This window comes from Idiotropiscis lumnitzeri, chromosome 8, assembly GCF_059441095.1.
Source record: "Idiotropiscis lumnitzeri isolate Australia: NSW breed Sydney's pygmy pipehorse chromosome 8, RoL_Ilum_1.0, whole genome shotgun sequence".
Taxonomy (NCBI): Eukaryota; Metazoa; Chordata; class Actinopteri; order Syngnathiformes; family Syngnathidae; genus Idiotropiscis; species Idiotropiscis lumnitzeri.
Window position 1 is genome coordinate 10,706,240 of NC_142398.1, and position 23,996 is coordinate 10,730,235.

General features: G+C 41.2%; 2 protein-coding genes across 4 annotated transcripts; both read right to left on the reverse strand.

Moving 5' to 3' along the window:
* Positions 1 to 795: 795 nt before the first annotated feature.
* Positions 796 to 14,966, reverse strand: gaa2 (alpha glucosidase 2). Of its 2 annotated transcripts, XM_088303522.1 has the most exons (21): positions 14,696 to 14,960; positions 13,211 to 13,310; positions 11,901 to 12,446; positions 10,652 to 10,797; positions 10,414 to 10,579; positions 10,222 to 10,318; positions 7,934 to 8,053; positions 7,082 to 7,200; positions 6,865 to 6,996; positions 6,687 to 6,797; positions 6,495 to 6,608; positions 5,088 to 5,172; positions 4,885 to 5,002; positions 4,526 to 4,659; positions 4,124 to 4,275; positions 3,424 to 3,572; positions 2,878 to 3,019; positions 2,686 to 2,784; positions 2,401 to 2,565; positions 2,107 to 2,253; positions 796 to 1,601 (listed from the first exon to the last, which is right to left on the reverse strand). In XM_088303522.1, exons 2-21 carry the CDS (start codon positions 13,289 to 13,291, stop codon positions 1,539 to 1,541), a joined length of 2,886 nt encoding a protein of 961 aa, XP_088159648.1. In that variant the 5' UTR covers positions 13,292 to 13,310; positions 14,696 to 14,960; the 3' UTR covers positions 796 to 1,538. The 2 variants fall into 2 exon arrangements, with proteins under 2 accessions (XP_088159648.1, XP_088159647.1); XM_088303521.1 differs by having other exon boundaries at positions 2,686 to 3,019; positions 14,696 to 14,966.
* A 317-nt stretch (positions 14,967 to 15,283) lies between these two features.
* Positions 15,284 to 23,670, reverse strand: LOC148332118 (uncharacterized). 2 transcript variants are annotated; one of them, XM_088303859.1, is made up of 6 exons: positions 23,538 to 23,670; positions 20,716 to 20,847; positions 18,495 to 19,432; positions 17,824 to 18,031; positions 17,647 to 17,730; positions 15,284 to 17,510 (listed from the first exon to the last, which is right to left on the reverse strand). In XM_088303859.1, exons 2-6 carry the CDS (start codon positions 20,843 to 20,845, stop codon positions 16,804 to 16,806), a joined length of 2,067 nt encoding a protein of 688 aa, XP_088159985.1. In that variant the 5' UTR covers positions 20,846 to 20,847; positions 23,538 to 23,670; the 3' UTR covers positions 15,284 to 16,803. The 2 variants fall into 2 exon arrangements, with proteins under 2 accessions (XP_088159985.1, XP_088159984.1); XM_088303858.1 differs by lacking the exon at positions 23,538 to 23,670 and adding an exon at positions 22,774 to 23,002.
* Positions 23,671 to 23,996: the final 326 nt, after the last annotated feature.

The window sequence follows — 23,996 nt, forward strand, 5'->3', positions numbered from 1 at the left end:
AGGTGTGTCAGACTCACTTTCATCATGGGTTGCATTTTAGTTAAGGTTACCTGCAGATGGCCATTGCAATTGTGAGTCCATACAAATGTTGAATCTCCTAATTTTATTGCATATTATGCACAAAAATAATATATAACAAATTTTGAAATCAGACATCAACGATAATAATCTGTTCAATTGCTCAAGTTATGGTAAAAGGGGCTTGGTAGATTTTTTATAGCAAGAATCATGTAGTAAGTTGATAAGAGATTTGCTTTCCACGGGCCAATTAAAGTGACCAAGTGGGCCGGATCTGGTCCCCAGGCCTTGAATTTGACATCTGTGTAAATAACACGCTTGCCAAGTAGGCTCACGATAGCGCTAGCTGTTAAGTGGCTAACCATTAGCTAGTCCAAGTGTTGAGTTACTGGGTAAATTAAATTTCGCCCAACAGCAGCTTTTGTTTGAATGTGCTTGTTAAGTGTTTCCTTACAGTTTGTTCAATAAGTCATTGAAAGTTCAGCAGCGGCTGTCTATCCTTGACTACGGGTGGAAGGATTACATTTTCTTTTTCTAACTAGCGGTCGTAGGCTACGTCAAATTAGCTAATGTTTGCTCTCAATGTTTCAATGCCATCCAGCGGCTGGGGTGGGTAGTGCAAGTGAAATGGCAACATTTTCATTCAAATACAATACAATTTCATTCAAATACAATACAATTTTATTTTTATAGCGCATTTCACAACAGATGGAGCTGTAACAAAGCGCTTTCCATATGGTGTGATATGAATTAGCGGGTAATAAAAACACAAACACATTTACAATAGTTTAAAACAAACTTTATTATTGCTGTACCACACCACACAAGCAAGATTGGCCAACATAACATTTTTTTCCGCCAGCAAGCAGCAACTCTACAGCAAAATGCAACAGAAAAAACAAGGCACCAGTGTTCATCTCATAAATTAGTGCAAAAGTAGCAGCACTGGCAGTTGCCTCCTGGCTATAGTACATTGTGTCTTGCTGCTGGGGGGAGAATCTCAAATACATTGATTAGATCCAAATGAAAATGTATTTACACAGGTTTATGTGCGCTCATGCATACAGACAGACGCTTTCAAATATTTTAAATTCCAGCACTAAGAAAAGTCATTTGCACATTTATTCCAAATGCTTCAATATTCAGCTTGAGGTCCATAAACAAGTACGCAATTTGTCCTCACTAGCAAGACAAACACTTTGGATATTCTTCATATTGAATTATTCCCAAACATGCATTATGGATCTGATTTTATTCAAGCAAACGTAAATCTCATCCACGTGTGGATTCCTACTAAAATAAAAGGACTCTTTCTTCTCATCATACAAAAAACTTTTTAAATATATATCTAAATAAAACTTGAGCCACGGACGTGCAATGAAACATGAAAACAACCTCCCTGGGTGAAGATATAGCAAACTTTGGTGAAGCCATTCTCAAACCAGTAAATAATGACCGTGATTAAGAGCGTCTATTTATTTCAGTCAGCCACGATAGAAGAAAGCGAGCGGTCGCAGGCCTCACAGCCAGCTGATGGTGAAGTTCTGGTTGAGGTTAAGGCCGAGATCTGCTACCGTTAAAACCTGCGGGGATAGAAAGAGACAGTGAAGCAAAGATCAAGACAAGCCAGTCTCACAATTTATTCAAGTGCTGTTCACTACCAAAGCTCAACTGACAACCTGCCCAATAAAATTATTTCAGCCAGCAAAACTATTTGCAGTTGTCTCTATTTTGCGTTTCTGCAGCAGTTATTGTCATTTAACACTTACATGACAGTTTAGCGAGATGAAAACATTCCCATTTCACCACTTATTTGCAATTCACTACTAGTAGATTTTAGGGCCAAACCAATTGGGATTATTTTTTTTTTAAAGGGCAATGTTGATTCTGTTGATGTTTGTCAAGAAAAAAAAAATCACAGATTTAGGAGCCAATTAATAATGATAAAAAAAAAAAATGTTCGCTTAACGCTTACAACAACAAAGCTAAGAATAAAATGCAAAACATTTGACTGTTTTACAATAATTTGCCCTTTAATATTTGTTATACATTACAACAGAGAGGGGAAAAAAAATTCCTCAGCCTCACCTGATTGCTTCGGTAGGCGAAGGGGGCATCTTTGGAGTTGACTTGCACCTTGCTCGGCTTCTGCTTCACGCCGTAGAAAGATGCCGACTGCACTGTGATGTACGAGGCCTCCAAGTGTTTGCGGAGCACCTGCGAGCTCATCGTTTGCTGCAGAAAAGGTGGAGAAATTAGGACGACAGTTGCCATTTCTATTAGGTCCACATGCGCAAATTAATGTCAAGAGTGTGTGAATGTTGTGCCAATTGACCTGGTTTTGCAAATTGCCGCCTCAATGGAACAGGTTTGCGCGTTTACCTGAGCCACGCTGAGGACGATGTAGGCGTACTGGTTGGTCTCAAAGGTGTCGAGGCTCTCGCCGTCGTCCCAGAATAAATCGCCGCAGGCGGTGCCGTTTTCCGACAACGCGGTGACCAGATGAAGAGGCTGTCCACTGCTCACCCACAAAGTCAGGTTGGGGGTCTGTCAATAGGAGCGCAGAAAAACACAAGCACTCAACGTTTTGAAAACTTCAAAAAAAAAAAAGAAGCATATTAACAACATCTACAACAACTAGAGCAGACGCCATCATGATTACGGTACCTGTGTCGGGATAATAGATCCTTCCCTCACATGCAGGTTGATCTTATCGAGAGGAGCAGAGAGTCGCACGTCTTCGCCCGTGCTGTTTATCGAGTCGCCCTGGGTGGAATGCATACCAGCAGATGTTAACAACTCCACGGCAGGTAGGCAAACCGCTCCCCAGTCAGACGGTGAGATCTGGGTCTTACTTACCGTGTAGTAGTCATACCACAGACCCTGTGGGAAGTAACCCTCCACAGATTCGACTCCAGGATCTAACACTGGAGTCACCAGCAAGCTCCTTCCCCAGAGGAACTGCTTATCAATACTGTACGTTCTTGTATCCTTTGGGAATCTGTTGAGAGTGTTGTAGAAAAATGAATAAAAAAAAAAACACACGCACACAAAAATAGCATTCTATTCTTTGGTACCCTGTAATTACAGAAGGCATGTTTAGTTACCATTTGACTTACAATTTTTTACTTACAATCAGAAGTGTTATTTATTCAAATATTTACTATAATTATAACTTTGCGACATCGTTAGCATAGGCGACTATTGGACTACTGCGTAAAAATTCAGAACTCCATCCACTTTTGTTAAATATTCTGCTCATTCAGCCTATTCTGAGGAGTTCCAACTCTATTTTAATTTGATCTTTTAGTTTCCCACAGGTGGAATACCATTCCTTTGAAAAGACTTAGCATTTTCTTTCTTTGTTTTCCCCGCAAACACCATTCATATGTGTGTTTTACTTACTCAAACATGAGCGGCCGGGCGACAGTGTGTCCCTGTGCATGTGCGTGATGGAAGAGCGTGTAGAGGAGTGGGAAGAGAGTATAGCGCAGCAGCAGAGCTTCCTTCATGGCAGTTTGGGCCAGAGGGCTGAACGCCGTCGGGTCTTGTGGCTGTAAACACGATGACAAATTTGAGCTTAAAGGAAAAATAATGACTCCGTTCAGTCCAACAAAAACGGGAGTAAATCCCAGACATGGGCTCTTTACCCTATTTTGCCCGTCATCCTCCGTCCGCACCTATTCTGTGATCGACTCTCCGTCCTTATTAATAAAATAACCGTCCCCTGTCTCTGTCTGTTTAAAGTGCTTCTGTCCTTACATTTCACTAGTCCATACCACCCCCCCCCCCAAAAAAAAAAGCCAGAAAAACGGATTTGTACATACATCAGCCACTTCGGACTAATAGCTCCGGCTCTCCACGTTATTAAATGGAGTATTATCTATATTATAAACACAGAGAGACACTTTTGACATTTTGACCGACCAAATATTGTATGCTGAACTCTCAGTTAAAGGACCAGTACATGCAACAGCATTAGAAGATTTCATTCAGCTGCAAGAGCAAATATTAGATTTTTCTCTGGCAAATATTTCACAAGTGATATAGCATGGCCTGTTTTTTTTTTTTGTAATTGGACTCTATTGGGTTTTTGGTGCCAAACCTTCATGTCAATGGCGTTGTGGTTGCGAGTAAAGGGATAGAAAGCTCCCAACTGTGTCCAGCGGATACACAGCTCCTCCTGCGGCTGCTCACTGAAACCACAGATGTCAGCTCCCACCAGCGGGATGCCCAGGAGGTTAAAAGTCAGGATACCTGAAAGGGGAGAAAAGATGTGGAATGTTATAATGACAGGTCATAAGACTGCCACTCACTCTCATTCCAACCAGAGTATGGCAGGTATTTATTAAGTATGCTGTAATTCTCAATTTTTTTTTTTTGTCTAATGTCATAGTTGTTTTTAAGACATTTTCAAACCACTTTAAATGATGAAAAAAATGGCATTGTCTCTTTTAAAGATCTGAATAGAGGTGTGGACGCATGGTTTCATGAGTTTCTTGCTGACCTGCTATGGAAGAGTAAAGGTCTTGCCACTGGCTCCGATTGTCCCCCAGCCAGTGTCCAGTGTACATGCCCTGACTGGGGAAGGTGGAGCGAGAGATCACAAAAGGTCTCTTGGCCAAGATTCTCTTCAGAGCGCTGGAGAAATAGAATAGAATAGAAATCCCTTTATTGTCATTGTACTCAAGTGTGCAACGAGATTAGAGGGCTCCCCTCTCCAGTGCAATACAACAATAATACAGACAAATATATAAGTTAGATAAATAAAGAAGTACTGAATAGGGCATAAAATGAGAAGATAACCGATCAAAAACTACAACAGAGACAAAGCAGGTTTGACAAATTTGCTCAAACGATTCTGACCTTGCAGACGCCTCCCCTTCCATGAGTCCATACAGGCTATGAAGGTTGTAGTGTATCGATTGCTTCTGTTGTGCTGATGCACAGACCGTTTTGGCTCTCAGGGAACCGCCCAGCACGCCTTAAAGTGTACCAGATGTCATGTGAGATAGAATGACATTATGAAATAGTTTTTGCGTGATGCTTCCCACATCCACAGCTCCCACCTGGTGTGTATGGAGGATTCTCCAGATTGTTTGACGGGCAGCCGTTAGTGGAGCCATCTACGAAATTTGATGGTTCATTCATGTCCTAAACAAAACAAGTACATATCTTGTAACACAATATTAGGTACATTAGTGCAAAAAATAAATAAATAAATAAATATATATATATACATATATAAATGTATACATATCTATATATACATATATATATATACATATATAAATGTATAAATATCTATATATAAATAAATCTATATATATAAATAAAATATATATATATATATAAATAAAATGTATATATATATATAAATAAAATGTATATATATATAAATAAAATGTATATATATATAAATAAAATGTATATATATATAAATAAAATGTATATATATATAAATAAAATGTATATATATATAAATAAAAAGTATATATATATATATATATATATATATATATATATATAAATAAAGTGTATATATATATATATATATATATATATATATATATAAATAAAATGTGTATATATATATATATATATATATATATATAAATAAAATGTATATATATATATATATATAAATAAAATGTATATATATATAAATAAAATGTATATATATATAAATAAAAAGTATATATATATATATATATATAAATAAAATGTGTATATATATATATATATATATATATAAATAAAATGTATATATATATATATATATATATATATATCTGGCTGCCAGGATGGCCGAGTGGTCTAAGGCGCCGCGTTCAGGACCCAGTCTCCCCAGGAGTCCTGGGTTCGAATCTCGAATTTCCCCATTGTGGGACTAATAAAGGGCAAATTATTATTATTATTATATATATATATATAATTATCTAGAAAGTGCTGGTTAGGGCAATGCTGCTCAATTATTTTCTGTTCGCCTCCCCACCACCACCCACTCTCCGCCACAATTTTAAATAATAGCATTTTCGTCGCAAGACAAACCTACACCGTAGAGTTAATACTCGCTGCGCACAATGAGCAAAGAGACCACCACCGCCAACTACTGGAGTGGATGTGCAATTACACTTTATTGTAGTACGGCGGGAAAAAAGCATGTTCCCCAGATTCACACGCGCCCCCCTCAGCATCGCACCGCGCCCCCCCCTAAGGGGAACACAACCCACTATCTGAGAAGCACTGGGTTAAGGCCTTTATTAGAATGCACAGATTGATGTGGTTGTTGAAAACTCATTTTGAATCTTTATGCGCAGTCAAATAACCATTATGGTGAATCTGAAGAGATCTTGTGCATTTAAATACAACGAAAGGATCACAGCACAAGAAAAGTGCTGATGCTCACTACCCAGTGGAAAAGTTGATATTTAGTTTTTGACAAAAATATTTATCAATTTGAAGAGAACACTTACAATCCATAATCCATCAAATGGCACCTGATCGTGGAACTTCTTAAGATTGTCGTACCACCATTCACGGGTGACGTTATCAGAGAAATCAGGATATGCAGTCAGGCCCGGCCACACCTGGAAGTAGAAAATGACTTTTTCTTTCCTTTGTGTCCTATTAGAAGTATGCCAAGCGCAGATACCCCCCATTCTCACCTTCCCAATGAGTGTTTTTCCTTCTGTGTCATTGATGAAAACTCCTCTCTTGAGTCCTTCGTCGTAAGGCCAGTAAGATCCTTCAGGCTGGACGCTGCTGATACCAACATCCTGCAGGGAAAGACCATCAGACTCTCCCACAAACAAAACGTGAATACACAAGGTCTGTTGTGCTTACAATGATCAACACGTAGCGTTGGTTGTGAGCGTGCAGGTCCTTCACCATATCGGGCAGCGTGGCAAAGTTAGTCGGGTCATAAGTGAAATCCAGAATTCGGTCCATATAGTCAACATCATTCCACTGGGTATCCTTGAATCCAAACACAAGTAAAATATTTTTGGAAGTCTCCGTTTTTTTATGTTTAACCACATAGAGGATGCTAATTTTGCACTACCTGAGGTATTCCATTATCCCTCATGCGCTTGACCACCTCCCAAGTGGAGTTGCTGGAGTTAAAACCCCAGCGACACAGGTGGTAACCCAAAGCCCAGTAGATGGGCATCGCTGGACGACCTAAGGAGGCAGACCATCGCAATTTTGCTTATTTAGTTTACAGTACAACAGCTTAATTTTATGGATTAGAATGTAGCACAATTCTCATGACACTAACTTCAGTTTGACATGACATTGAGCATGTTATTAGATATTGACTTGTCAGTGTGTGAAGTGGGGTACACGTGGAAACTGCACTGTTAAGCAAGTGCGAATTTTGCCATTTTTCATTTTTGTCAGACATCGAAATGTATTAAAAACAAAACATAACAAACGGTAAAAAAAACTAATAAAAAAAAAAACTTAAGACCTAGAGTGAAATAATTTCAGAAAATGCCAAATTAAATAATTTTGTGTCGCAAGTAATTACATATTAATAAAGCATGACTTTTTTTTCATTTGGTATATTTGACAAAATAATTGTTTTCCGGAAGTGAGATTCTGCCCAGCGACAAACCCGCCAGTGTGACGTCATTCCAAGACAACTATGGCAGAGCTTAACATAGAAAGCGTAATAAGCCAGTCAGAAATTGACTTGCGAAGCAAAATCTCAAACGTATCTTGTTGCTATGGGTCCAACGATGAATTTAGGATGTTTGCGTTAAAAAAAATTAAAAATAACGTGAGTATTCTTAAAATTTGTTTCTCTAAATACGGTTGGTCAATTTTATGTCACACAAGGTTTTTGTCGCTCACATTTAGTAAATTGCTCATGCGTGTACCTCACTTTAGAGTATTATGCGAGCAAAATTACCTACTACGTCCAGATATTGTTCAATCACAGCTCCAGGTTCAGGTCCAAGGAAGACGTAAAAGTCAAGGATCCCACCAATTGTGCGCCAGGTGAGGGCCGGGGCAGGTTGCAGGACAACATCTAGAGAAATAGAATAAGCAAGTAAACGTTATCGCAAAAAGTGGCCTCTGCTCTAATGCATGCAGTGCCTCAATCAGTGCCTCCCCCCCACTCACCGTAGAGGAACACAATGTGAGGCGCGCGCTCCTGGCTATTAACCCCAGGAAAGCTACTGGACCCGACGGAATACCAGGCAAGGTCCTCAGAGCATGTGCCCACCAACTGTCACATGTTTTCTGCAGGGTCTTCAACCGCTCCCTGGCTCAAGCGGTCATCCCCTCCTGCTTGAAAACCTCCACCATTATTCCTGTTCCCAAAAAGTCACCCGCAGTCCTCCTGAATGACTACCGTCCTGTTGCTCTCACGCCAGTCATCATGAAGTGCTTCGAGAGGCTGGTTCTCCAGCACATCAGGGACTGCCTTCCTCCCACTCTGGACCCCTACCAGTTTGCATACCGGGCTAACAGATCCACTGAGGACGCCATCGACACTGCTATGCATTTTGTGCTGGGCCACCTGGAACGACAGCAGAGCTATGCAAGGATGCTCTTTGTGGACTACAGCTCGGCATTCAACACAATCATGCCGGACATCCTCATCGCCTCGGCCTCCCTGCCCTCACACGCATCTGGATTAAGGACTTTCTGAACAACAGACCCCAGACTGTGTTGCTCGGCCCCTACACATCCTCCACCCACACGCTGAGCACCGGTTCCCCTCAAGGATGCGTGCTAAGCCCCCTCCTATACGCCCTCTACACCTACAACTGCAGCCCGGCCCACGGCAACAACACCATTGTCAAGTTTGCTGACGACACGACAGTGGTCGGTCTGATCTCGGAAGGTGACGAGACAGCCTACAGAGAGGAGGTCCAGAGACTGACGGCTTGGTGCGAGGACAACAGACTGCAACTGAACACTGCAAAAACAAAGGAGATCGTCATCGACTTCAGGAGGAACAAGACGGTGCCGCCCCCTTTCTGCGTCGACGGCGTGTGTGTAGAGAGGGTCCACACGTTCAAGTTCCAGGGATTACAGATCTCCGATGACCTTTCTTGGACACACAACACCACAGCAGTGGTAAAGAAGGTCCACCAGCGTCTGCACTTCCTGAGAGTCCTCAGGAAATTCAACCTGGACAGGAAGCTGCTGCTGGCCTTCTACCACTCGTCCACCGAGAGCCTGCTGACGTACTGTGTCTCCACCTGGTACAGCGGCTGCACTGAGGCGGACAGAGTGAGGTTCCAGAGGACGGTCAAAACAGCGCAAAGGATTATTGGCTGCCCTCTCCCCTCACTGTTGGACGTCTACACCGCCCGGTGCCTCAGCAGGGCTCTCAATATCGTCAAAGACAATACCCACCCAAACTCACACCTGTTCGACCTGATGCCCTCTGGCAGGCGCTACAGGTGCATCAAATCAAGGACTAATAGACTGAGAAACAGTTTCTTTCCAAGAGCCATCTCCATTCTAAACTCTCACACACAGACACGACCACCCTTACCTTGCAGAACAGCAACGTGATGTGTTTTTATATATTCTTTCAGTATTATTTTCCATTGCACTAACTATTCTCTTATTTATCTAATTTATATATTTATCTGAATTATCGTTGTATTGCACTGGAGAGGGGAGCTCTCTAATCTCGTTGCACACTTGAGTACAATGACAATAAAGGGATTTCTGATTCTGATTCTGAATCAATTGCAAGTGCATCTCATTGGTCCAATGTTCCCTCAAAGAGCGTGTGGAATTGTGCACCACTCTCGTTGACACAGACATGCACCAGATTCCAGTATTTCACTCATCCCTTCATTTCCACGCTAGTTGAAACTACAAACAGGACACCACACCATTCCCACTTCTCGTAAATTTCCAGTTGTGCAACCACGGGTTCATACTCATTTGTTCTCCTATAGATTGACGCTGTCGCTGTAGGCGACACGTGGAATGTTGCCTTCAGGAAGTCCAAACATGGGCGTAGCTTAGCCCTTTTCCCCTTTGGTACTGGCGGCAGTCTGTTCGAGACTTCACGCATTTTCTCCACACAGCTCTTTCAATACTACTGTATGGAGAAACCTTTTTTTTTCTTAAGTTTCCGTGGCTTCCCCACCATGCAGTTCCTCTATTTACCAGTCTGCATTAATGCAAACAACCTAACCACAAAGGCAAGTTTTGAAACATACTAACCCATTGCATTGCTGTTGAGAAGGAAGAAGCCATGCGCGTTTGCCTCCTTCTCCATTCCAAGGTAAAAGGGATGAACTCCATACAAGTTTGTTTTTACCTACATTGGAAAGAAACACACATTGTAAAAAGCGTCGTCTAAGTCAAAACCGTTTGTCGAAGCTCATCTGTTTTAGAACGAGATGGTCACATCACCATGGGAGGCACATCCCGGGCCCACATGGTGAGTGTGTTCCACTGGACGTCATGCAGGAAGCTCGAGCGGTGCTCCCCCAGGCCGTAGATGAATTCGGTGGGCAGAGAGGTAGAGAACTGCAGGAACTGATCGGCGTAAAGGAGAGGAGCCACGGTGGTGTTGAGGCTGAATGGAAAGAATTGGATAAAACATGATTAACCCTCCTAATCGAAGAGAATGCGGAAATGTGAGACTTACAGGACGGCTCCTGTCGAGCTCCTCCTCACAACAAGACCAAACGGCGCCTTGGAGAGCTCCACGCTGTAGTCGGGACTTTCTGTCTTCTTGGTGGCGGTGGAAACAGATATAGGAACCTCGTAGCGCGGACTCGAAGGGTCTGTGATCTAGATGGGGGCACAAACACCAACGACCACCAAAAACGCAACTATTGATATTGTACATCCTTTGATTTCAATGGCATGCCCTTTTATTCGGAAAAAAGCACAGAACCAGGGTTCAGAAAATTAAAGAGTTAATACTTTTTAATTCCATTTCAAATTCAATTTAAGGCCAACTTCCCAATGTCCCATGTTGTCCAACGTTGCATGACGTGCATCTTCTATTAACTAGACTCCGGATTAAAACCACATTACTGTTAAATTGGCTAGGTTTTCATGATCGTGTGAAGACTTATCACCAGTCATTGAGTAAATTTTCATTTTTTTAAGAATGTTAATTCCTTTTGTAATTTGTCACTATTTACAATCATAAAATCTTTAAACTTTTAAAAGCTCAATTGAAGAAATTTTAATGACAATAATGACGTTATTTTTAGATTGAGAGTTGCAATACCTTTTAGGACTTTAAAGATCGGAGGGAACCCTGAGTATATCCCAGATGTGGGAGTAAGTCATACTATATATGTGCAAGTCGCAAGTAAATCCTAAGTCTTAACCATCAACTTTCAAACCAGTCCCAAATTTCTGTGGGAGGGAAATCAAGAGTCAAGTTGAGTCCCTACTCAATTTCAAGCAAGACGTCATTACTTGATTTAAGCAAATCTACAACAAATATTGGAGTGACATATTTTTGCTTCCAATTTTCATTAACTCAGCCCCACATGAAATGGATCGATTAAAATTCATTTTTTTAATTATTTATCAATTAATGTCTCATTAAAGACTTAGCATATGTATTAAAAATATTGCACATTTAACACATTTTCTATTATTAAATGTGTTAATTTTTCAAATTGGTTTGAAATAAAAAGGTTACCGTTTAAGATAATTTTACATTTACCTGTTTTTTTTTATTTTACTTTTTTTTTTTTTATGTCATCTACAAATAATCTGGCCCATGTGTCTGTCTTAAAACTCCAAGACAGACTTGCTACTAATGTACAATCTAAACAAGTGTAGTTTGCATGAGGGGGCATTGCAAGGTATCAATCAATGGGCAGGTGTTTATTCCCATTAAAATTACAGCGTGGCCCAAGCAATTTACTTACCCTGACTCGTAGCCTCGTGTCTGTCTCGTAGCGGACATCCAACTCCAGAGTCATAATGTCTGCAGGGTAGTAAGTCTTCACCTCTTTGACAAGAGTAGCCCTCCACCCCAAGCCTGTGTCATTCATCGACTCGACGGAGTAGGAGGGGAACTCCGGGGAATAGAAACACCAAGGGACACCGTTACTTCCCGAAGGTTGAGCTTCAGAAGCAGTGGGGATGAAGCAACAGTTCCTCGCTTCACACATCTCTCTGGTCACCACCACGCCTCTCTCCGGGTAACAGTCGAACCGCCACGCCTCCGAGACGAGAGCGCAAGCTTCACGGAAGCGGGAGTTGGCATTGGTGACGTTGGCTTGCGAACCGGCCTTGGCTGGCGGCGGGTGTCTATGAGGTACCACGCTCGAGGGGCGGTGAAGCCAGAACATGGTGCCCAGCAGCCAGCCTCCGCAGAGGAGCAGCAGCAGACAGCCGGTCACCAGCAGCCCCGTGGTGGCCGAGCACGGCACACGACGGGGAAGTAGAGATGCTTCTTCTGTATGTGATGCCTTCAGACGCAACATAAGGAGTCACACTGATGGACTGACTTACCCACCACTACAAATCAACAGGACAATTAATGACAATAAGTGTCTGGATTCTTGAGAGAGAAAAGAATACAACCGGAAAAGTATTAACTTCCGTTATGGTGGATATCTGTGAGGAGCCATGGCCATAATTTAGCTTTGCTTCTCGACAAGAAACTTTTTCTGTTAAACCCAACGTGAATATAAGAAATAAAAGCTGTTGATTCTATTTAAAAAGAAAAAAAAAGAAAAGGAAAAACAATTGTTATTGATTAGATTGTCATATTTTATTGTGTAATAAAATACACTTGCTTCAGGTCCCTAGGTTTAACCTGCAAAAAATAAAAATGCTCCGCAAAGATTTTTTTTTTTTCGAGCTTTGAACTGCATTATAAAAGTTTGCTCCCCAACCATTTGGGCAACTGGGCTCATAGATCTCTCGTTGTCAGGCAACGTCCAAAGTCAATCACCTGACTGCACGTAACTACGATCAATATGTCAAAGCAAAAAGGTAAGCAGAGCTGCAGTGTTGAATTAACCAGTGGATGACTCAAGCAAAGACCACTTGTTTGCGGTTTGTTCATCATGATTAATTCATTGCAGCTCCTTCCAGTGTGTGTGACTTATCCAATGTGTCATGCAAGATATTTTCCTGAGGGAATAGGTCATTTTTTTCCTTCAGTGGGGAGATAAAAAGACGCTTTTTCAAGATTGGTAACACACTTAATGATAACTTATCAACTCACGCGATACTCCTCCTCTTCGACAAGACGATTGACTTCAGATAGCTGGACATCCTCAGGGTTCAGCAATTTATACGATACCATGACGCCACCGCATGTGACTCTGAGATAACCAGCAGGACAAAGTGCAATGAATGTTCAATGACATGTCTCTTTTTTGCAGGTAGTTAAAAGATGAAAAAAATGGATTGAAAGTTCATTTTTGAACATGCAGTACAAAAATCTAATAAAAAAACTAATTAATAAAATCAATTATATCCTCCACAAAAGCAATGTGTATGTAAGCAGTAGGAAGAAGTAAAACTTAAATCCAATCCCTCCAACACGACCTAAGATTAAGTATTGATTATAAAGTGTCAACTGAAATTTATAAATTTTGACATATTTTAGACACCAACATAAATAGCAATGCACCTAATATGCCGTTTATAAACACTTTTGGATCCTCCTAAACAAAATAATTATTCCCTTATACACACCCGCGCACACACAAACACGCACGCACGCACCCCCCCCCCCACACACACACAAAGTTTCACACTAGTTTTCCCCACATTTCAATTTCAAGGCACAAGAACCACTTGAAACACTTGTCCCGCACTCATACTAACTCGGCTCGAAAACGTTTTATTTAATACAACATAAGACTTGCATTTGTAAAAGAATCGACTATAACACTATCTCTATCTAATATAAAACCAGTATATTGCTTACAGTTCCTAGCTTGACGGTGTTATGGTGTTGTGCTTCTTTGGGTTGAATCATCTTTTGGGTATTATAAGAAATTGTGTTCATGTATGCTGTATATGCCCTGTGTATATCAATGTTATATTGGCAATCGGGCCTCTTTTGGCCCAACCAAACCCAGGTTCTCCAACCCTTTTCCAGCAGGAAAAGATGGATTAGTGTAAATAAAATTGCATTGTATTGTTCAAGCCATTCTTCTTGATGAAAGCCCCTTAATGTTCTATTATGGTAATGTTATTTCTATTTTGGGAATGTTTGTAAGGACTGGAATTGTTTATCTGTGAACATTTCAGCATTTGCCCCATGACTTATCCATCTTATTCAATATCACACGTTTGATTAAAACATCAAATTAGATTTGCTCTGATCTTTCATTTATGCACTGTATCACATAAACACAAATCAACGTGCAACTAATCGCAACGTGCAGCTATCACTTAACGTTACGAAATAAACTGCTGGTAGGACATAATGGCTTTAAGTTCAAAGAACACAATGCTCTTACCTTCGCTTATTCCACATAGAATATCACGTTAACATTACTTTAGAGCAAAAAAGTCGTTTGGAGTTCTACCCCAAAAGAGACACGCGTGGGGGAAGTCGTACAATTGAAAAATAAAATAATTATTACGACTCTTGAGCGCTAGTCGCTAGCCAGTTATCGTAAACTCAAGAGAGACGTTAGCTAGCGCAGTGAGCGAGCAAACTAATGAAACAAATGTTGACTTAAGTTGCTCTTACCTCAATGTTGATGACCAAAGATATTAAGTCATGGCACCGAGGTTACGTGTCACTTAGCAAAGACGACTAGTGTGTTTGCAACCGCAGACTGGATGTGTGTTTGTTTATTCTCGTGTCGCTTTGCAAAGCGTCGAAAATATGACAACTTCCGCTCGAGAAACCTCCCATTTTAAACCAATTCGCGCTGGTCGAACGTAAAACATCTGTTCGTTGACAACCACGATCGAGATATTTTTGTATACCTTTCGGAAACAAAGAAATTATACGAATATATTGACGCTCAGTGACGTTTCGATTCGCCTTTGCCTTTCTTTGAGCGCAGCGTTGCATTCACGAGCCATCGACAGAATTCGTAAAACGGGTATGGAATAAAGGGAGGTCCGGTGGCCGTGATTCAAGAGAATTAAGCCTTTTTTCGAAATTATACTGTTTGCAACACATATTTGGGAAATTTACTGCATTGTTTTTCATAATTGTGAAGAATGCTAAAAAAAGACGAGGTTTTACATATATATGTTTTGGTACAATGGGAAAATGCACACAAGAGTTTACCTCTTTTTCTTGCTGGGTAAAATCCAAACCCACAAAGTGAATCCATAGTTTTATTTGTAAGGGAAAACAAAATATCACCTTTTACTCTCCTATTTCCAGAGCATGATTATTTGATTTCAAACTTGAATTCAGCCTTCTGAAGCAGGGTAAACCAGCTCAACCACGAGTGATTACAATACTATAATAGTAGAAAAACAATGTACACAAAGGCAAAATGGTTTTTGGCATACACAAGATAAATATGATCATGTTGCTTTTTCACAATGGCCTTTTTTTTTCTTATTTTATCTCTCATTTTATGTACTGTCGTATCACTTGCTACTGTCCTCAAACTTAAGTAGATAAAAGCAAGGAGCAAATACTGCATGGAAGTACGTGACCATTGCGCACCCCAAAAAGAGTTATACTACCATCAATAGCATTCTAAAAAGGGGAATGTAATGTTCAGATTTGGGGATCAGTCACGCACACACACAAAATACAGGAGCTCGACTAGTGTCCATTAAAAGAGATGCTTGTTAAATCGCATCTCTAGCATGTGTGTTAGTTAAGCTGCGAGTTAAATATTTTTTGCTTCAAGAATTGCAACCACCATGTTAAGAAGTTCTCTCTCTACAGTCTAATAAACAGGTAGCAAACTCAAAGGGTCACATCCGCCCCACCAAAACATTTTGGGTGACCCTCCAGAGCAAATACATCTACTTCATGTATCTTGTCCTTTTCAGCTTGCCAGATATTCTGGATCCAAATGGCAAATGTTTACTTCTAACATATTTATCTCGGGGGATATGTTGCAGAACAATCTGCAATTGGTGAAAATCAGCGATAGAGAGACAATAAAAAAAAGTTGAATAAGAGACACCATATGAAAAAAAATATTTTCCCTTCCTCTACCTTTCAACACATTTCAATTACAACACACTTTTAAACATTGTAAATGGATATGAAAACATGAGAAAATTCTGCATGTCACATATGTGCCCTTAAGAGGCGGAGCCTAGTTGGCAGGCAAGTGATGTCGGCGAGTCTGCGTGAGTGTTAGGGGGTGAGCTGTGGACAACAGCAGTTCTAGTGCGAGCGGCGCATTGAGTTAATGTGTTTTATTGATGCCCCGGGGTTCGAATAAATGAGAAGTGCTTTGGTAAGTTGTGTGTGTTCACATAGCATTAGTTGTATGCCTTACAATTATGGCAACATCGATGCTAGTTTTTGTTTGCCTGCCAAAAGAGATTTGGATTCTAAATTAGCATTAGGCCAGCGGACTTTCATTAGATAAGTTTTATGGTTTGGTGTTGAAAAATACAGACGTTTATTTCACATTTGTTTTAGCTATAAAGTAAATAAACTTCACTCAAAGTGATAAAACAAGCACTTCAAAAGTGTGTTTTATGAGTTTGAACTAGGCATAAATTTAAAAAATATATATATATTTTTTTTTTCTTTCTTTCATGGTTTCTCTATATTATGGATTTTTCACCTTTCACAATGTGGCCTGCAATAAAAAAAAAAAGAAGCTTGACAGCCCTGCTCTACAGTCGAAAACGACTACGTGAGGTTTATAGAAATACATCCTCTTCATTTTTGACAGTTCTACACATATCGATCCGTGAGTTATTGTCCGATAAATCTTCGTCCCCCACGCTGAAACCGGACTCCTCCTCCACCCGCAGCAGCTCGTGCTTGCGCTTGTGGAGCCTGAGGCTCTGCGAGCGGCTGAAGCCCCGGCCACACACATCGCAACTATACGGCCTCTCGCCCGTGTGCAGCCTCAAGTGGTTCTTGAGGCTGGAGGAGCGCGTGAACGTCTTGTCGCACTCGGGGCAGTTCAGCTTGTCCCCGAAGTGGGTTTTCTCGTGCTCCCGCAAGCGTCCCGACTGGTTGAAACTGCGCTCGCACAAGGAGCAGTGGTAGGGCTTCTCCCCCGTGTGCGTCAGCCGGTGTCGGTTCATGGCACCAGAGTGGGCAAAACACTTGCCGCACTCGGGGCACGCGAAGGGCTTTTCTCCCGTGTGGACCTTCTGGTGGCCCTTGAGTTGACCTTTCTGGGTGAACTGCTTCCCGCACAGGGCACACTGGAAGGGTTTCTCGCCAGAGTGGATGCGCATGTGGATTTGCAGCGCTGACATCTTGTGGCAATCTCGGCCGCACAAGCCGCAGCAGTACGAGCTCGTGATCTTGTTGTTCTTACGCTGATCCTTCACCGGGGAGGTCGGAGAGATGATTTTGTCGCCGCTTGAGGCATCATCACCGTCCCTTGCAGGTGCTGCAGAAACATCACGGAAGGGATTGAAACAAGCAGTTTGTAGTCAGTCAACACAAAGACTTCAATACGTTGCGCCCTATAGTCGTGAAAATACAGTAGTCAGAAGAAAACTGAAGCGTTGCAGAACTTTACTTACTCTCTATGACATCGTCTTCTATTTCTTCCTTCACAGGAGGTAAATTTCTGTCCTCAGCAGGGAATTCTGTAGCCAATGCTTCATCTGGTTGACATAGTGAAAACGTAACAAAACAAGCCAGGTTAGTTGAACTCATCCGTAACTTATCTGGAGTTGTAACGAGCCATATTCACATACCGCACAAAGGTTCCTCCTCTTCCTCCTCTTTCACAACGACGCTCATGTGCGGACTGGAAATGTCTTTCTCTAGCACATTTGAGTTATTTTCAGCTTCGTCTGCTGGGTCACAGTTGACGTCCTCTGAGGAGTACGAAGATGAGGAAGAAGAGGAGGGCGAAGATGTGGAGGAGGCCTGAATGCTGGGAGCAGCTTGAATGTCAGACACCTTAAAAAAAAACTCAAGTTATTCACTTGCAATGAGTCATTAAAAAAATAACTGACAGTCAAGAACTGTTAGCGTAAGCCTAAACTATAAAACCAAAACATTGATGCATTATTTATTGTAACGAGTGAGTGGTTGCTCACGTATATTTTTCAAATTGGAAAATAAACACAAAAGGGGAGTGGTGTTGCCAAAGTAAATCCCTGATATACATAGAAATGTTCTGCTATAAAAAAATAAAATAAATAAATAAATATTCTCATTTAACATTGATATTCCCGGTACAAAATGGCCTCGCGGCCCGGTGGTCGGGGAGCAATAAACTAGTACATTGTTAGTCCTTTGTAACCTCAGAGGAACCCATGTATTTGTTCATAATTTTCCAAAAGAAGATCAAGAAAATGTAGTTAAATGATCATTGCGCCTCAGCCTAAAAAACAGAGGAAAAAGGATTTCAGCTCCTCACCTGGGTGCTAACGTTGTTGGCCTTTGTGTTTCTTTCAGATGACTCTCTTCCAGCAGTTTCAATGTCTGGGGCTCCGTTTTTAATCTGCGCGCAAGACTTTCTGTGGTTCCTCAGGGTCCCCGCCAACGAGAAGTGTCTCCCGCAGTCGCCGCACGCGTACGGCTTCTCCCCCGTGTGGATCCGAGTGTGTCTCCGGAGCTCCCCGGGCGCCACGAAGGACTTGTCGCACTGCGTGCAGCTGTACGGCTTCTCGCCCCTGTGCGTGCGCATGTGTGTTGTCAGCGTCCACTGTTGCGCAAAGGTCTTGCCGCAGTCCAAGCAGTGGTAGGGCGTGATCCCGGTGTGGAGGCGCTCGTGGCGCACTAGCGTGCCCGACAAGGCGAACCTCTTGTCGCAGTAAGAGCACTGATAGGGCCGCTCGCCCGTGTGAGTCCTCTGGTGGTCGCGCAGCTCGGCGGCCGAGTTGCAGCTCTTGTCGCAGTCCGAGCACGGGAACTTCTTTCTGGTGAAGCCGGCGACCACCTCCGAGTGCATGGCGTCCAAGTGCGTCTTGAGGTGCCAATGGCGAGAGAAGCTTTTCAAACAGATGGAGCAGTGGTACGGCCTCTCGCCCGTGTGCGTCCTCCGGTGGAGTCGCAGTTCGCCCTGACTAGCAAACCGTTTTTCACAGAAAGTGCACGGATAGGGCTTTTCTCCCGTGTGGACTCTCTCATGGATCATGAGCAACCCTTTCTCTGGGAATCTCTTGTCGCACATGGAGCACGGGAAAGGCCTCTCTCCAGAGTGCGTACGCAGGTGGCGCTGGAGTTTGGAGGCGTAAGGAAACTCTTTCCCGCACACGGAGCAGGTGTGGAACGAGGTCAGCTTCTCATTCTCGCTCTGATTGAACGTTATGGAGGGCGGTTCTGTGGCTGCGCTACCCGGGCTGGCACTCTCTCCTGGTTAGAAGGAAAGGAGAAAAGACTTGTTACGGGGAAAAACACAAGTGAGTCAGTAGATCCCAGTCACACAAATTATGAATTTTTATAGATAGGAGCCATCACTTGATCATTTTTTTTATTTCTACTGCAAGCCAAAATTTAAGTTAAGAGGGGAAAAGAAGTGGCAATAAGATACTGTAATGCTGTGGTCTGCAACCACAAGTAGGGTTAGGTATCGTTTGAATTTGGACAACTCCGGTTCCTAATGATTCTCATTTCCCATTACCAATTCAAAATAAAAATTAAAAATATATATATTTTTTCAATTAAAAAACAAGAAGATATTTTTGGGACAGCGATGTTTTTAGGATGAAATTACTTCACTATTAATTTCTCAAAAGGCTATTTTCAACAAGCGTCAAACCCATGAACTGGAATTTTTCAAAAGAGAGATTTATTTTTGAGAACCTCCAGAAAATAAAGAAGCAGGTGACACATTTCAAGCATGTTATCAACTGGCTAACCACATATGGGGATATATAAGCAAAATGTATAAGTAATCGCAACAGTCTAGGTAAACATATGCTGTATGTGGACATATACAGCTATGTAAAAAAATACTGCCATGTTTTCTTCAATTTCTTGTTCATTTTTGTGTCAGCTGCCATCAATCATGCCGCTAAAAGTATGAGTAACCAACTGACACAAAAGTAAACATGGAATACCTCAAGGCACCCGATTTGGCAGTGCAAAATAAGAGTAGATATTTATAAAATAACTTATGATGTGATTTTGGTTAATATCAAGAAAACCTTTGGAAAATGTCTCAATTAGCGCTTCAATTCAACGGCTATGAGCAGTTTTTGCTGTCATTAATAGATTTGTCCCAAAAAATATCATTTTTTTGGGACTAGCCTTTTAAAGTGAATTGGAAACTGAAGAAACAAGGGAGGTTGCATCATTTTTTCCATGGCTGTCCACTGTATGCCCACATACGCACGCACATTTTTAATTCAGTAATTTTCGCACTACTAGAAAGAGCCTGCATACTACTAGTGGAGCCGATACCACACTTCAAGAATAAGAACAGGAATGACTTAATTGTTGATTGTATGTAAAATCACTGATTTTTTTTAATCACAACCCAACTGCCAACTCCAGTATTTATCATTATTTTATTTTTATTATTTATATTTGCATTGGAGAGTGGAGCTCTCCAATCTCATACACTGAGTATAACAACAATAAAGGGAATTCTGATTATGAAAGTGATCCGACGATTGATTGTGTACTTGACTTACGGAGATCAGACAAGTCCACTTCTTCACCATCAGAGTTGATCAGGCAACCGATATCTTGCTGCTGCTGCTGCTCCTCTTCGGTCATCATGGTGACGGATGGTCCAAAGCGGTCAGGACTCTCGGAGCCCATCTCTATAATACAAAAAAAAAAGAAAGAAATGATGACCTGAATGCACGAGTAGTTGTTTAAAATTTTGACATGCTTTAAGTTTTCTTATTTGACTTTTTTTTTTTGGGACTTCAGTTAGTAGTTGTAATCCTTCAAGGACAGATTCAAGTCCCACTCTGCTGGATAAATTGTCTTGCACGCCTACCCGAGAACCCGATCACATACAATGCATGCATCCAAGTCAAGATGTCAAAGTGAATGAGGTATGCAAACAGTGATGGGTTTATGCCTTGTTCAAGGGAAACTCCAAAATGTCCAGGGCAGATGACCACCTCTCACTCAAACTGTCACCCGCCATCTCCATTGCACAATTCCCTACAGATGAGCCGTTGGAATGCGCATTTTCTGAGGCACTCCAGCTTCCTCCCTCGCTCATAGCAAATAAACATGTAAGATTCATTGAAGACTCGAAATGATCCATAGGTGGGAATGGTTACATCTCTGTAGGTGCCCTGTTATTGGCTGGCGACCTACCTTGAGTCCAAAATTAACGAAAACAAAATTTTAAAAACCTTTTCATTACAGAAATAAAATAAAAACAATTGTACTTAAAAAAATCACTGAAACTACATATGTCCTCCATTTTCATCTTTCTTGATTTATTTCACGCATGGGCTTTCAGGCTTTATTATTATTTTCATTATTATTATTATTTTAATTTATTACATAATTATTGACCGTTTTAATACTCCATAATTTTTTAGAAGCCTAAAGCAAATACAAAAACTGATATCTAAACTAAAACGAAGCATTTTCTGACACACCCGTGCCAAAAAGTAATTAAAGTGAATAAAAAAAAAAGCCAAATGAAATAAAAGCTAACTACAATGAAAACTCCTGATGAAAACTATTATTCCCTTGGCTTGGTTAAGGCTGCAGCTGCCCTGGAAAAGCGCTATTTAAAATGGTTGAATAGCTCACATTATTACAACTTGCATGTCATTCTCAGAACACTTTTGTGTTGTTTTCCTATTTGTATGCACTATTGTATGACTATGTATGTAAAATGCCAATTGCTCTCAAATAATGCTGTTGAATGTTTTAGGAGGCACTTCTCCTTTGTCGAGATAATCATTCCAACTTATCGGTGCGTCATATCAAGATGGTGATTAGAAAGCATGAATATTACATAGGTGTGCATTGGGCTTTCCTCAATAAATGTTGACTAAAATACTCAAGATAAAGTCTCTTATATTTTATTTTAGCTCATGACAAATGGACGCAAAAAAAGTAAAGTTTTGCGTTTATATTTTAGTACAGTACATCCTAACAGATGCATCCTGGCAGGCCCATTCCCAACCACTGCCTCCTAGCTGGAAGTCATCCATTGTGAAGCTCAAGGACACATCAACAGGGAGGAGGATGCTTTGTTCGGAAGGGGGTGCGAATCAAGCCGGGCCTAGAAAACTAAACGACGATCTAACTTTAAAGGGCTAGAATTAACACGATAAACTAGTTAATTAGCTGTGGCGTGTGTTTATTTCGGGTTCTGTTCTATCCAAATGGATGCTTTTCCAGTGCCACTCCACAGAGTTGCCTAGCTAGCCTAGCAGCATTAGCCCAATGGGACTGTTTATTTGGCCAACATTCGCCTTGATTTCAAACGTGTTTAAATCACGAGCAAGTCACAATTTATACAAAACACACTCACTAGATTATAAACATATAAAATGGCACTTTAATTGCTGCTAGCTTGTTGGCCAATGCTTGGCGTTCACTCCGTAAATTAGCAATTAGCGTTAGGTTTAGCTATTGGGAGGATGGTCGCTAATCGTTAGAATGTCCCTCCTGGTTGCCAACATAATTAAAAGACGGTAGTGAAGATTAGCAACTACAAAAAGAAAAATTCGCAAAATATGTCTCGTCTAACAACAGAAACGGACACCAACCTGAGTGTAAATGTCTTCCCCCAGGTTACAAAAAAGTAGTCTCCCGCAAAAAAGGTTTCATAAAAAGTGCCACACAATTTTTCCTCGCATCTTTTCCTCTCTCGATGAGATAACTGTAACGGGTCCGGTTGGGTACTTATATTGATGGCATGGTTCAACTTAATCAAAATTGCCGTTTTGATCTTTTCTGCTCTTGTCGCTTAGCCACGAGCGGAAGCACCGCGGGAACTTCCGCTTCATTTTTTTTCATAGCAAAATAAAAGCTACGCTAAATGTTGACATGTTGAAGATTAAGTTGTATAGTTAAGTTAACCAACATGACATTGTATGTACATAATAAATATTTAGCAATGTTCAACATGGGTCACAGGTTCTTGCAAACAAGATTAGAACTTCCGGTTCGAAATAACAATATAAATCACACTTTTGTTAAAATCCATTAATACAATTACTCGATGCAGGTTTGTTTGCCACTCGTTTTTGGATTACTGAAAGACTTTAGAGAATTAAAAAAATACAGTGACAAGAAGACAGTATGATACAGGAGATGTATTTTGGCTTTACTCAAACTGTATATTTAGGATTTGCAGTCATCGCGATGTTTATTTTTCTTTATACAGCACTTTTGACTTTGTTGCGTGGCTGGTCGCGTCAGTGAGAAACTGTCAACAATCAAGCTGATGGTTTATTTATTGCTGCCACGCAATTTTTCGACAGCTAACATTAGCATTATCTTTTTGATCTGAGCATTGAAAGCTACTCACTTGTCCAGCAGGAACTGAGCCAAAGCAGCGTCGATGTGTGACGCCTGCACGATGTGAGGTGCGCTTGCGCAGAAGGTCCGTCATGTTTGAACGCTAACTACGGCAAGTACACTAGATCAAAACACAACCACACACGAATAATGCGTTGGAATCGGCCACTAAAAAAACGCAAAATGCGCAGGGTGATGCCACGCAATTTGTGGCGCGCGTGCGCCAGAATTTATGTTAACGACCTAAACTTTACGTGTTGTTCGATATTTTATCGACCATCATTAAGCTATTCAACTTTTACCTGCAGGTAAAACCTTACGTGGAATCAGAGTTTGATTCGATCTTGGGAAATTAGAATTAGAAATCCCTTTATTGTGTGAAGGCGGACTGAGCAGCCAGCGCACTGCTCGGTTCTGTTTGCGCCCAATGATACGGTGCGTTCTATCTATGTATCAAATACAGAAATGG